The 12,769-nt window shown below is 37.1% G+C and overlaps 3 protein-coding genes across 5 annotated transcripts; 2 read left to right on the forward strand and 1 right to left on the reverse strand.

The window, feature by feature from the left end:
* Positions 1-1,058: 1,058 nt before the first annotated feature.
* On the forward strand, positions 1,059-3,690 carry LOC116016920 (regulatory protein NPR5-like). Of its 2 annotated transcripts, XM_031257388.1 has the most exons (4): positions 1,067-1,185; positions 1,286-1,784; positions 2,348-3,068; positions 3,358-3,690. In XM_031257388.1, exons 2-4 carry the CDS (start codon positions 1,308-1,310, stop codon positions 3,627-3,629), a joined length of 1,470 nt encoding a protein of 489 aa, XP_031113248.1. In that variant the 5' UTR covers positions 1,067-1,185; positions 1,286-1,307; the 3' UTR covers positions 3,630-3,690. The 2 variants fall into 2 exon arrangements, with proteins under 2 accessions (XP_031113240.1, XP_031113248.1); XM_031257380.1 differs by having other exon boundaries at positions 1,059-1,784.
* Positions 3,691-6,713: 3,023 nt separating this feature from the next.
* LOC116025119 (lycopene beta cyclase, chloroplastic) lies at positions 6,714-8,642 on the forward strand. Its single transcript, XM_031266217.1, has one exon. The coding sequence runs from the start codon at positions 7,046-7,048 to the stop codon at positions 8,528-8,530; it is 1,485 nt and encodes a 494-aa protein (XP_031122077.1). The 5' UTR covers positions 6,714-7,045; the 3' UTR covers positions 8,531-8,642.
* Positions 8,643-8,727: 85 nt separating this feature from the next.
* On the reverse strand, positions 8,728-12,494 carry LOC116025125 (pyrroline-5-carboxylate reductase). 2 transcript variants are annotated; one of them, XM_031266231.1, is made up of 8 exons: positions 12,353-12,494; positions 12,002-12,272; positions 11,667-11,715; positions 11,002-11,093; positions 10,205-10,277; positions 9,532-9,652; positions 9,245-9,350; positions 8,728-9,055 (listed from the first exon to the last, which is right to left on the reverse strand). In XM_031266231.1, the coding sequence occupies exons 2-8, from the start codon at positions 12,200-12,202 to the stop codon at positions 8,867-8,869; spliced, it is 831 nt and encodes a 276-aa protein (XP_031122091.1). In that variant the 5' UTR covers positions 12,203-12,272; positions 12,353-12,494; the 3' UTR covers positions 8,728-8,866. The 2 variants fall into 2 exon arrangements, with proteins under 2 accessions (XP_031122091.1, XP_031122098.1); XM_031266238.1 differs by having other exon boundaries at positions 12,002-12,278; positions 12,353-12,395.
* Positions 12,495-12,769: the final 275 nt, after the last annotated feature.

Here is a 12,769-nt window from a genome sequence, read left to right on the forward strand (position 1 = left end):
TTCAAACTATATCTTGAATCTCATAACCTTGCATCAGATCCATAAAAATATACCTCTCATATTCGTGACATGAATTGAACAAAAATATTTCATATTGTATTTAATGAATATAATATATAATTAACATTCTATTTGTAAATATTTTTCATATTATGCGAAAGTTGATTATTAAAATACAAAAAAGTAACACTAGATAATTGTGATTGTTAAGTAATGTGCAACCAGCAACAGGTGTGTCATCATTTAGCATTTAGCCAAAGTTTTTACCCAAAGTGAAATTAGGGCAATGTGTATCAACACTTCATTTTCACTCTTAATATATAACAAAGAAAAGATAGGATATAGGGAAAAGGGTTATAATACTTTACCTATAATAACCTTAAGGGTGATTGCACTAAATTACATTTAAAATGATGCATGAGCTTTTTTTTTAATACTACTAATTGATGCAACACGTGGACCATAGTGGAGATTTGAACCCATGACCTTTGATATGGGGTTAACTTTAATACCAAATTGAAGCATATGCATCATCTCAATTGAAAGTCTAAACTGATAGTTCGATTGCACATTTATATTAAATGCTCACACTACTGATTGAGTCAATACCGTCCATGACCGGGACTCTAGACCTATGATTTTCAAATTGAAAGAACCACTTCGTATTACTAGATTATAAGATCATTAGAAAATGATGCATGAGTTTAAATTAGTAGTAGATGTAACAATATTTAAAACGAAATTTGTATTTTATTATAGCCCATCATTTTCTCCCAGCATGTATGACTTCATCAATATTGTTTAAACAAATTATTTTTTTATTATCCATATTCCCCTTTTCTTATATACCTCGGCCGCCCAGAATAGCCACCCATATTGCTCCTCTCCCTTAAATAAATAAAACTATTATTTACCCTAATTTTCTAGCATGCTAGCTGAGTTTATTAAATATTTATAAATTGACTATTATTTATTGCTAGTTAACTGTTAAAGTGGAAAGAATTTTGAGGAAGCTAAGAAGCATTAAAAAGAAAAGGAAGAAAATACTAACCACACACTGCAAACACCATCCAGAGAATCTCTCACACAAGAAACCCGAGTATTTAACCAAGAAACAAACAGTAAGAACTGAGAGGAAATTAAATTACAGGAAAGAAAGAAAGAAAGAAATCTGATTGGTTCAAGGTTAGCTATCATTATTCATCAAAAGCTAAGATATCATCTCATCAGTACCATCATCTTCTTCTTCTTCATCATCAAGAAATATATCTGCTTTCACCTACAGGCTACAGGCCGGGATACTCAGTATGAGTAGTGTTGAAGACTCTCTGAGATCTCTGTCGTTGGACTACCTGAATCTGCTGATCAACGGCCAGGCTTTCAGCGACGTAACGTTTAGTGTGGAGGGGCGTTTGGTTCATGCCCACAGGTGTATCTTGGCGGCTAGGAGCTTGTTCTTCAGGAAATTCTTTTGTGGCCCGGATTCGCCCGGGTCGGACTCGCCGGGGACTCGGATGGGGTTGGTCGGAGCCGGAGCGGGAGCCGGGTCGCCGAGGGGGTCGGTGATTCCGGTGAACTCGGTGGGGTACGAGGTGTTCTTGTTGATGTTGCAGTTCTTGTACAGTGGACAGGTCTCGATTGTACCGCAGAAACATGAGCCCAGGCCTAATTGTCGGGAGAGAGGGTGTTGGCATACGCATTGCACCTCCGCCGTTGATCTCGCGCTCGACACTCTCTCCGCCGCTAGATCCTTCGGTGTTGAACAGCTCGCTTTACTCACCCAGGTTTAATTTTCATTTTAATCGTTCGTCTATATTTCTCCCTTCCTTCTCAACTGTACAAGGTTGTCGGTGTTGGATTTTAATTTGGAATTAGAAGCCAGACCACATCGTCCCTTTTTTTTCATCATGATCTCATAGAAATCTGGGTAAATTCGTGTTTTTCTTTTTACTAAATTTCATCATCTGAGTAACTGTTTGTTCTAGATTTTGTTTACATAATTTAGCTACAGACACCCCCACTTTCCTTGTTTCTATTTTCTTGATGACAATAATCTGTATAGTATAGTGTCCTTCACTCAGGACAGTATATGTTTGATTTTATGTAACATCATATCCTCAGTTTCTTGATTTGGATTTCTCCGCCTTCACCTTCCAAACCCAAAACTTATCCAAATTGGGAGAATGATATATATATGCTCTCTCTCTATTCAGTAGTCTCCAGTCTTGTCTTTCTACAGTGATCACAATCACCCATTTACCCTCCATTAACTCAATGGAAAAAGTTTCTAAAACTGTCAGATCAAATAATTATATATGATTCAAAAATTATATATTAATTGCTGCAGAAGCAACTTGCGAGCATGGTGGAGAAGGCGTCAATTGAGGATGTGATGAGGGTGTTGATAGCTTCAGGGAAGCAAGAAATGCAGCAGCTATGGAGTACGTGTTCACATTTGGTAGCCAAATCGGGGCTTCCGCCTGAGGTTCTAGCCAAGCATCTTCCCATCGATGTGGTGGCCAAAATTGAGGAGATTCGCCACAAGTCCTCCCTTGCTCGGAGCTCTCTATTGGCGCACCACCATCACCGCCATGACCTCGGCGCCGCCGCCGATCTAGAGGACCAGAAGATCCGCCGAATGCGGCGGGCGCTGGACTCGTCGGACGTGGAGCTAGTGAAGCTGATGGTGATGGGAGAAGGGCTGAATCTCGACGAGGCATTGGCGTTGCATTATGCGGTGGAGAATTGTAGCCGTGAAGTTGTGAAGGCGCTTCTTGAGCTCGGCGCCGCCGATGTTAATTACCCCGCCGGGGCGGCCGGGAGGACCCCGCTTCACATTGCCGCCGAAATGGTGTCGCCGGACATGGTTTCGGTTCTCTTGGATCACCACGCTGACCCCAACGTCAGAACCGCCGACGGCATCACTCCGTTGGACATTCTCCGAACCCTTACTTCGGATTTTCTATTCAAGGGTGCTATCCCCGGGTTAGCCCACATCGAGCCAAACAAGCTCCGCCTGTGCCTCGAGCTCGTCCAATCCGCCGCCATGGTCATCTCCCGCGAAGAAGGTAACTCAAAACTGATTCTCACTTTAACAAAAAAAAACACACAAATTTCAACAATCCAGCCAAGTTTGTCATACCATTAACTTTGGTAACTAAATGCTACAAGTCCACTCTCAAACTTGAGATCTATAAATAACTTAGGCTGATTTAATTTGTTTCATTGTGACTTCTAATTTTTTACAATTAAATCACAAGACAAAATTTATTTTGTGCACATCCAGATAGTGATTGCGATTTCTCTTGTCACTGAAAAATACAAATTTACTATTTCATATTCATATATATTGAACAGGTAATGCAGCGGCGAACAACAACTCATCCTCCGGCGTGATATACCCGGCGGCATTGGCAATGAACGAAGAGCATCACCACCGCAATATTCCCAGCTCCGGCAGTGGAAACATGGTCAACCTTAACCTGGATTCAAGGCTAGTGTACCTAAACCTCGGAGCAGTCGAAAATAGCGGCGGCGGCGGCGGCCATCACAGCCAGAGAGAAACCATGACAACTCGACAAAATAGCTGCGACCCTCCATCAATGTACCACCATTCTCATGAGTATTAACTAAATTACCTTACTTTCTCCATCCATATATCTCAGTACGTTTATTCTCCGGCACCCATAATTAAAAATCTTTTTGCCTGCCAACAAATATAGCAACGCGGCTGGGAAGTTAAGAAATTCAAGTACATATATATAATTAGCTTTAAAACTGGAGATCCAAATTTTTCATATAATAATCATCATATATATTTCATTTCTCAAACTTCCTAATAATTATATATATTTTATTGTTGGGTGGGTTTTATTTATTTATTTAAATATAAAAATTGGAGTGATAATGGTGCGAATGGAAGGGAAGGCAGTGGGCAATAATTAATAAGAAGATAGTGGCGGTGGAAGTTGGAATGATGTTAGTCCAACATCAACATGGGATGGGACAGACAAGGTAAGCAGAATCCGAGTGTTGTTCTGTGGGAATGCATGCACCTCAATCTTTTTCTCTTCTTTTTTTTTTTAAAAAAAAAAATTACAGTTTAATTTATTATTTAATTACAAAAATATATATTACATTTTTCTTCAATATTTATCCGTTAAATTAAATTCGAAGTTTATAACATTTACTGTAATTTTAAAAAATATTTTTTTATTAATTAATACAAAATTAAAATTTACAAGAATTAAATTATTGAGCATGATTCATGCATGTCAGCATGTATTTACATAATTACATACCCTTTTTTCCTTTTTTTTTTTTTAATTGTGAGTGATATGATATACCTAATTTGATAGACATGACGTGTCAGTATTCCAATTTGGTTTAATTTAAGATACTTTTAAGGTGCATTTTTAATATCATTTTATGGACAAACAAATTTACTAGCGGTTTACTATCTCAATCAAATAATTCAAATAATATATGTATATGTGTTGTTAATTTTGAAAATTACTTTGTAGTATACATTATTATTATGCACCTGCGTATAGTTTAATTAACTTATTTTTACGTGCGTATGTATGTACAATATATTACAGCACATGTATATATTTGAAATACAGTTGTTTGGGAAATATATTTTCTTCATAAAATATAAATATTTTTTAATACGATGATTAGTTGATGATTCATGAACCAGAATATTTAATATATAGAATGGATGTTTTTGGTTTGTTGCGCAAGTGGGCGTTCTCTTTGGTTCCTTTTTGAGACCCTTCGATCTTGTTTGGGGCATATATAACACCTTTTAATATTATTTTTTTTCTCTAATCATATAAAATGCACAATTAATTTATATAATATTTTACATAACAAAAAATTAATAACATATATTTTGAACACAATTAAGACTCAAATTTGAATATATAGTTGGGTTTCATATTTGAATAAAATGACAAGAATGCCATTGTGTATATGTAAGTGCTGGTTTAATTTTAATTTATATAATTATATAATAAGGGAAATGAGCTGGCTTCCTCTCCGGCCTTTATTATTTTCTTGATTTTTATTGATTTTGAATGCGTTTTGTTTTGTAATATGTAGTCGTGTGGTGAGATATAGCACTTGGTAGGTAATTATTAGTGCAAAAGAAATTAAACATATACTCCGTAGAATAGAGGAATGGTGTGATGATGATGTTGGGTTGTCTTGCATGGATGCAACAATGAGTGCGAAACATACATACTATTATTATGTGGCTGTTATCTTCTGGTGCCTGTTCCCCCACTATCCCTCATCTTAATATATATATATATATATATATATATATAAATAAAAGACCCGAGCCAGTGAGGCTCAATCTCTGTAATCTGATCTTTGCTCTCAAACTTCATTCTTATGACCAGTTGAGCTGTCATGCATATCATATGCATATATTTTGTTTATGGGAATGTGAGACCTTAAAAGATGTCAAGAGACATTGGATAATAATCATAGGTTTCTTTCTAGCTTAACTCAAACCTCCCTTGTTTTCTACTACTTTTAGGCGTTTCTCGTTCACCTAAAACCATAATTAACAAGTGAAACATTCATTATTTTCCATCACTTTTTCATTAAAATTCAAGCAAAAGTTCATAAAAGCTCGCAGTAATATCCATTGAGATACAACTCTGGTGAGTAAAGGTTAATAATAATACTCCGTACAAATTTGGTGATGATTGGGCTGTAGATTTAGTCAATGGCCCAATAGGTTAGTCTAGTCCTCTGGATTATTATTGGGCCGGGATGCCCATCTTTATGGACTTCATAGCAGACATTCTTGGGCTGTATGGATCAAAGAAAATGCTAATCAAGTTCACGATTTTCTGTTCTTATCGCAAATTATAACGTTAACTAGGTCTATCATACGCATGTAACGCATTGTGAACGTTGATATATATATTTAATATATTGTGTATATTCAGTTATAATTGATGGTACATAATCTATTAACTAAATATATATAATAATTGAATCTTCATAGTATATTAACTAAAAATATACTTCGTATAATATAGAGCATTGTTAATAATAATACTCATGGCAAACCCTAATCCTGCCACAATATAATAATTGTTGTTATTTACAACTCTTCACAGCAAATAATCTCAACTAAATCAAAGAAATGAAAATGGGTAAAAGAAACTACATAGTAATGATATAGGTAGCTAAATATAATTTTTAATTAGTGGTGGAGTCAGTTAATTCATTAGCATTCAGTGAATGAAAGTCACATCAGAAGATAAATGTTTAGACGAAAGATATATAGCATTTTTCTATACAAAATATTTTAAAATTTAACTTTTTATTATGTGCTAACTTTGAAACGTCTCACATGTTATTACTATAGTCTATTCATCGCTACATTTCCACCAACTTGAAGTCTAGCCCCCTATTGTTAGAGTTCTAACTTTAAGTTAGGTGGTTGATCACTTAAGTTAGTTTCACGAGACTTATTATATATATTTTTTACTTATATATAATACTATACATACTTTTTACGAGACAAATTTATGTGTATTAATTAAGAAATTAATTGTTTATAATTAATTAAAAATATAACACCGAATAAAATGTATTCTTTCATACACAATTCTCACAAATCGACCATGCATAGAGATTAGAGAAGAGAGCACATAAGTAGATAGTGCAGTGAAATATTTGTACATTTGGAGGGGCTAAAATGGAACCCAAATGTTTAGAGCATGTGATCTTGTTCCCACCACAAAGCTCTACTGCTCACCACACCACAAGCTTCTCCTCCCACGAACCAAAACAATGAGATTTCTTTTTGTTCACTCACCTCCTGCGACATGGTAAGCCTACAACTGTCTACCTATGCTGTCCTTCAATTTTCTAATTTCCTCTACTAATTTATGTGGGATTTCTTGAAATTTTACTCCAACCCATTTCACTATATCCCTATTTATTCCCTCCTGTCTTCCTTGTTCTTTGTACATACATACTGTTATCTTGAAACCCCAGATTGTAGTGTGGAAGGGTGATGGATACTTTGCTAAAGACCCCTAATGAGCTTGAATTTCTGCACCCACATCATGGGTTTACCTCCCTGAAGCCTCAAAAACAGGAAATTAGGATTGGTTCATGGAAATCTTGCAGGAATGTTGGCCGTGTTAAGGCCAGCAGTAGTGCCCTATTAGAGCTTGTGCCTGTGACCAAGAAAGAGAATCTTGATTTTGAGCTCCCTATGTTTGAACCCTCTAAAGGGATTGTTGTGGATCTAGCTGTGGTTGGGGGTGGCCCTGCTGGGCTTGCAGTGGCACAGCAGGTTTCACAAGCTGGGTTATCAGTTTGTTCAATTGACCCCTCTCCCAAATTGATTTGGCCCAATAATTATGGAGTTTGGGTGGATGAATTCGAGGCCATGGATTTGTTGGATTGCCTCGATACCACTTGGTCTGGAGCTATGGTGTATATTGATGACCGCACGACTAAAGATCTTGACAGGCCTTATGGGCGGGTTAACAGGAAGAAACTCAAATCGAAAATGATGCAGAAATGCATTGCGAATGGTGTTAAGTTTCATCAAGCCAAGGTTATAAAGGTGATCCATGAAGAATCGAAATCCATGTTGATTTGCAGTGATGGTGTGACGATTCAAGCAACTGTGGTTCTTGATGCAACTGGCTTTTCTAGATGCCTGGTTCAGTACGATAAGCCTTATAATCCGGGCTATCAAGTTGCGTATGGCATTCTGGCAGAAGTGGAGGAACACCCTTACGATTTGAATAAGATGGTTTTCATGGATTGGCGAGACTCTCACCTAAACAGTAACTTGGAGCTAAAGGAGAGAAATAAAAGAATCCCGACCTTTCTTTATGCCATGCCGTTTTCCTCGCAGAGGATATTCCTTGAAGAAACCTCGCTAGTGGCTCGTCCTGGCTTGGATATGAAGGATATTCAGGAAAGAATGGTGGCTCGTTTAAGGCACTTAGGTATCAATGTCAAGAGCATTGAAGAAGACGAGCGTTGTGTTATCCCAATGGGAGGTCCCCTACCCGTGATACCCCAACGAGTTGTTGGAATTGGCGGTACTGCAGGTATGGTTCATCCCTCGACCGGATATATGGTGGCAAGGACTCTGGCTGCAGCTCCGGTTGTTGCCAACGCAATCATTCAGTACCTAGGTTCCGAGAGAAGCCTTCTGGGCAACGAATTATCAGCATCTGTTTGGAAAGACCTGTGGCCGATAGAGAGGAGGCGGCAAAGGGAATTCTTTTGTTTTGGTATGGATATTCTACTGAAGCTCGATTTGCCAGCCACGAGAAGATTCTTTGATGCGTTTTTTGATCTAGAACCCCGTTATTGGCATGGATTTCTATCATCCCGCCTGTTTCTTCGTGAGCTCATATTTTTTGGTCTCTCGCTTTTCTCTCATGCCAGTAATACTTCTAGGTTAGAGATAATGACCAAGGGCACTTTGCCTCTGGTAAACATGATCAACAATTTGTTACAGGATATAGATTAAGTAATTTTGAGTTGCACTTTGGTTGGAAATTATGTATGTAGCAATTCCTCTGCCCTTTTTTTAGCTCTCAAGAATTTCCAAGATTGGTAATACAGTTAAATGTTTGTCAAAATACTTTGCATATAGAATTTTCTTTTCGCATTGGTATTTGGTAATGATTTCTGAAGAAGCACAAAACTGAAGTGCAGGAGAGACACTTAGCTCAATAAGAAATATGAGATTGATACTCAAAACAGATGGTCCTGGAGCCTCAATTTATCAGTCAAATAGAGAACTGATTGCAGGTTTTTAAGTTTCTAAGCCAGATAGTATGTGAGCATGCAGAAAAAAGTTGCATTAATTCGGAGAAAGTTCTCGACTGCGCTTTGTTGCAGCTACAACAGCATTCATCAATGTCCCGCGAAATCCAGCCTTCTCGAGCTCATGAACTCCAGCTATGGTAGTCCCACCTGGTGATGTAACATCATCTTTAAGTTGACCAGGGTGCTTCCCTGCATTGGTTGCCATGGATGCTGCCCCTAGTACCTGCAACATTAACAAATTTTGGCCTAAATTAACACCAATTTAATGGCACAAGATATTGACATAAGTCTAATGAAAGAGGGCAGAGAGAAATGGTTACAGAGTCTATTACATTGAAGCTGAAACATATGTATATTAGAGAAAAACTCAAAAACAGAATCCAGAAAGTACAATCAATGGCAATAAACCTACAGTTTGAGAAGCTAGACCGAGTGCAAGGTCTCGAGGAAGACCAGCAGCCACTCCTCCATCGGCCAATGCCTCTATAGCTAAATATATATAAGCCGGTCCACTTCCGCTGATAAAAAAATAACTCCACAATGTAATGTAATTCATAAAGCTAAATGAGATTTGCATTTCACATTTGACAGACACAGCATGGGAAATGCTAGGAAGTGTGAACACTAGCTGTGCCCATGATAAGGCTCATTTAACGGGTCAGCTAGCCGGTTTCTTGAAAAATCGAAGGAGCAACATACCTCAGACCTGTCACTGCATCAAACAGTTTCTCATCAGCTTTCCACACTTTACCAATAGCTCCAAACAACAATGAAATCAGGTCTCCATCTTCTTTTGTTGCGCCACTCCCCAAGCTAATCACTATGTTAATACGTCTAAATTAGAAATAATGCACTTCCAACACTATGCTGAACACATACAAACTAAAAGAATGCAAGAAAATGAAAGGCATTCGTGAATCATGATAAAGTTAGATTTTAAGTATTAGCATACCACTCCAAACTGATCAAAGAAGAAAATAAAATGATTTTATGGTACTTCAAGCATATGCATGTCACTTCAAGCATCTTAATGCCACTAGCAGAAAATGAAAGCAACATTTCCTGGACTTCCTATGGTACAGAATCACATTCCTGTATACTACTATCAATAGGTTCCTAAACTACTGTGATACATACTCCCTTCACGGAATGAACTGAATCCTATCGACAGATTGCCATTGTTGGCAACTAGACTGAGTGGATTGTGATTCGGACGACAATTAGCAGGCGTGCATTGGTGCAAAAACATCAAATGTAAAAGTTGGAACTCAAAGTTCTCTTCTTCACTTTCTACAAATTATATACATAAGATATTTTGCCAAGTGCGCTTTTATGGATCAGCATAATAGGGTTCAACAAAAGTAATATATACCAGAAGCTGCCTCGCCAACTGCTGCAGGAGTGTTTGGCATCACCCTAATAAATCTACTATTACCTGCCCATTCCTTGCAAAACAAACCAATCGCTTCAATAAATGATTATATGAATCAGCAGGGAAAGATCAGCTTAGTGAATTAAGGAAGCATCTTAGAATGTCCACAAAAGGAAATTATTGCATAAGATTTAAGAGCCCTTACCCTTGGAATAATTTTTCACATCCAAAAGACATTATAAAGGCAAAAAAAATAAAAATAAAATAAAATAAAATCATAGGATAGCCTCAATTTAAGCATCACTATTGAAATTGCTACAGCAAACCTAACTTTCTTACACCATGGAAACACTAATGGCAAATTCAATTGTTAAACCAAATAATTTTAGGAAGATTGTATATATATATATAACAGCATAAATTTCCCAGTAATATGAAGATACTGCCATTCTTAACTGTCTCTGAGTGACAGCATGTTTTAAAGTGAATAGACTCAATAGAGGCTATACTCAGTGTTTTATTTAATTTTCCAATGCTAGATGAAAAAAAAAAGAAAAAAAGAAGAAGAGCAAACTGGCTAAGAAAACTGGTTAAGTAGACACAAAAAACATGAAGAAGCTATTATGCCATAATCAACTACATAAAAAACATTGAAGTCACATATGGGATGCATTGGAAATCACCCCATCTGGAATAACAAAGCATAGGGTTTCACATCTTGATTTACAGATGAATTTTTAAAACTGATTACATACAGAGAAAAAAAATAAAAATAAAAAATAAAAAACTATACAAACCTGTAAATCTTTTAATTTGACACCTGCAGCAACAGACACCAGAAGTTGCTTCTCAGTCAGAATGGGTTTAACTTGTGATGCCACCTCTTTAACTGTCACAAGACATCATGATAAGAATAAGATAATCTCAGAGAGAGAATGATTATTAAATAAAATTCTTTTGTAACATTAAATGGAACTAGGGAATGGAGGAATGCCAAATATGACAGTACATTGCCATCTCCCTCTTCCAAGAGAGGAAAACATGGAAATATTTTGCCTTTCCTGTATCATGAAAAGCAAAAAGAAGTGCTAAATGATCAAATATTCTTGTGTGCATATGGCAGGTGGTAGTAGCCAATACTTGTTGCAACGTTTTTTTACTTTTGTCCTTAAACTTATAAACATTCATTTTGATTATTTTACTAGTATATAATTCAGCACAAACCCATCTGTTATTAAGAAGGGTGGTTTCGGGAGGTTGGATCTATTTATGGTGTAAGCAATAGTGGCACTACACAGCTTTAAGGTGTGAAGATAACTGCTTTTGCATACTTGCAGATGTCCTGCTCTTTTCTAACAACATCATTTGCTAATAGCAGTTTCTTTGTTACTGACAATAAATTAGTATCACTGTATTGAGATATAACAAAGGATAAAGGAAACAACAAGAATGCTGGGTGTACCTATTTGAGGCTTCACAGAGAATATGATCACATCACTATCTTCAACAACCTGTTCTCCATAGGAAATGCACATGAAGCATCAATGGGAATGGAGCTATAAATTAGTCCAAAGAGTTTCATTTTTAATTAGAGGTGAGAAGCAAAACCGCAATACTGTCATCACCTAGTAGTTGTTAATTAGAAACACAAATAATACACGATAATATGAGCCCATTAAAGCAACCAAAACATCTCAAACAGGGAGGAGCAAAGAAGTAGCCTAAAGATTGTAACTTTATCAATAAATAGAATTCTGAGAGGGGAAAAAAGGCAGAAGGAGAAGAAAGAAATGGTACCTGCTTGTTATGCTCATACACAGTGACACCAAATGACTCGAAGGCAGTTCGGCGAGCGGGGCCGGTGTGGGCAGTTCGAATACGAGAAGGCGGCAATAAGCCTGACTTGACAACGCCTCTCGCAATGCTCTCAGCCAACTTGCCTGCTCCGATGAAGCCTAACTTGTAGGAATCGCTCGGAATGGGAAGAGCATTCGCCATCGCCAATGGATGTATGGACACGGACGGCGTAAAGCAGTGGGGTAATTCTCAAACAGAGGTGAAAGTGGGCCTGAAACTTGAGGGGAATTTCATCAAACAGATGAGAGACGTAGATGAAGGGGGCATATGTATACATACACTTACACATACCTAACACTAACAGACGAGGCGAGTAGAAGGAGACGGCAGAGCTTAGACGTCTGCCGTTGACCAAATGCCAATTTTCTCGTAAATTTACTAAAATTGGAAGATTTGATAGCTCCAATGAAAGTGGAAAAACTGATTTTGAAATGGAGTTAATACCCAATATAATCCTCGACTACAATGGTTTTACTCAATTTAGTCCTAAGTGACTTTTTGTACTTTATTTAGTCCTCGACTTTAATGGTTTTACACACCTTAGTCCTCTGTTAAGAATTCCGTTTGTTAGCTTTTAAAAGTAAGGTTAACATGGTAATTTCATTTCCTTTTTATTTTTTATTAGATTAATTATCTTTCCTAATTTCCCTCCCCTGCAAAACTCTTGGAGTCTTTTCCCCCTTTTACTCAAACGTGATTTTCATTTCC

Source organism: Ipomoea triloba, chromosome 1 (assembly GCF_003576645.1).
Source record: "Ipomoea triloba cultivar NCNSP0323 chromosome 1, ASM357664v1".
Taxonomy (NCBI): domain Eukaryota; kingdom Viridiplantae; phylum Streptophyta; class Magnoliopsida; order Solanales; family Convolvulaceae; genus Ipomoea; species Ipomoea triloba.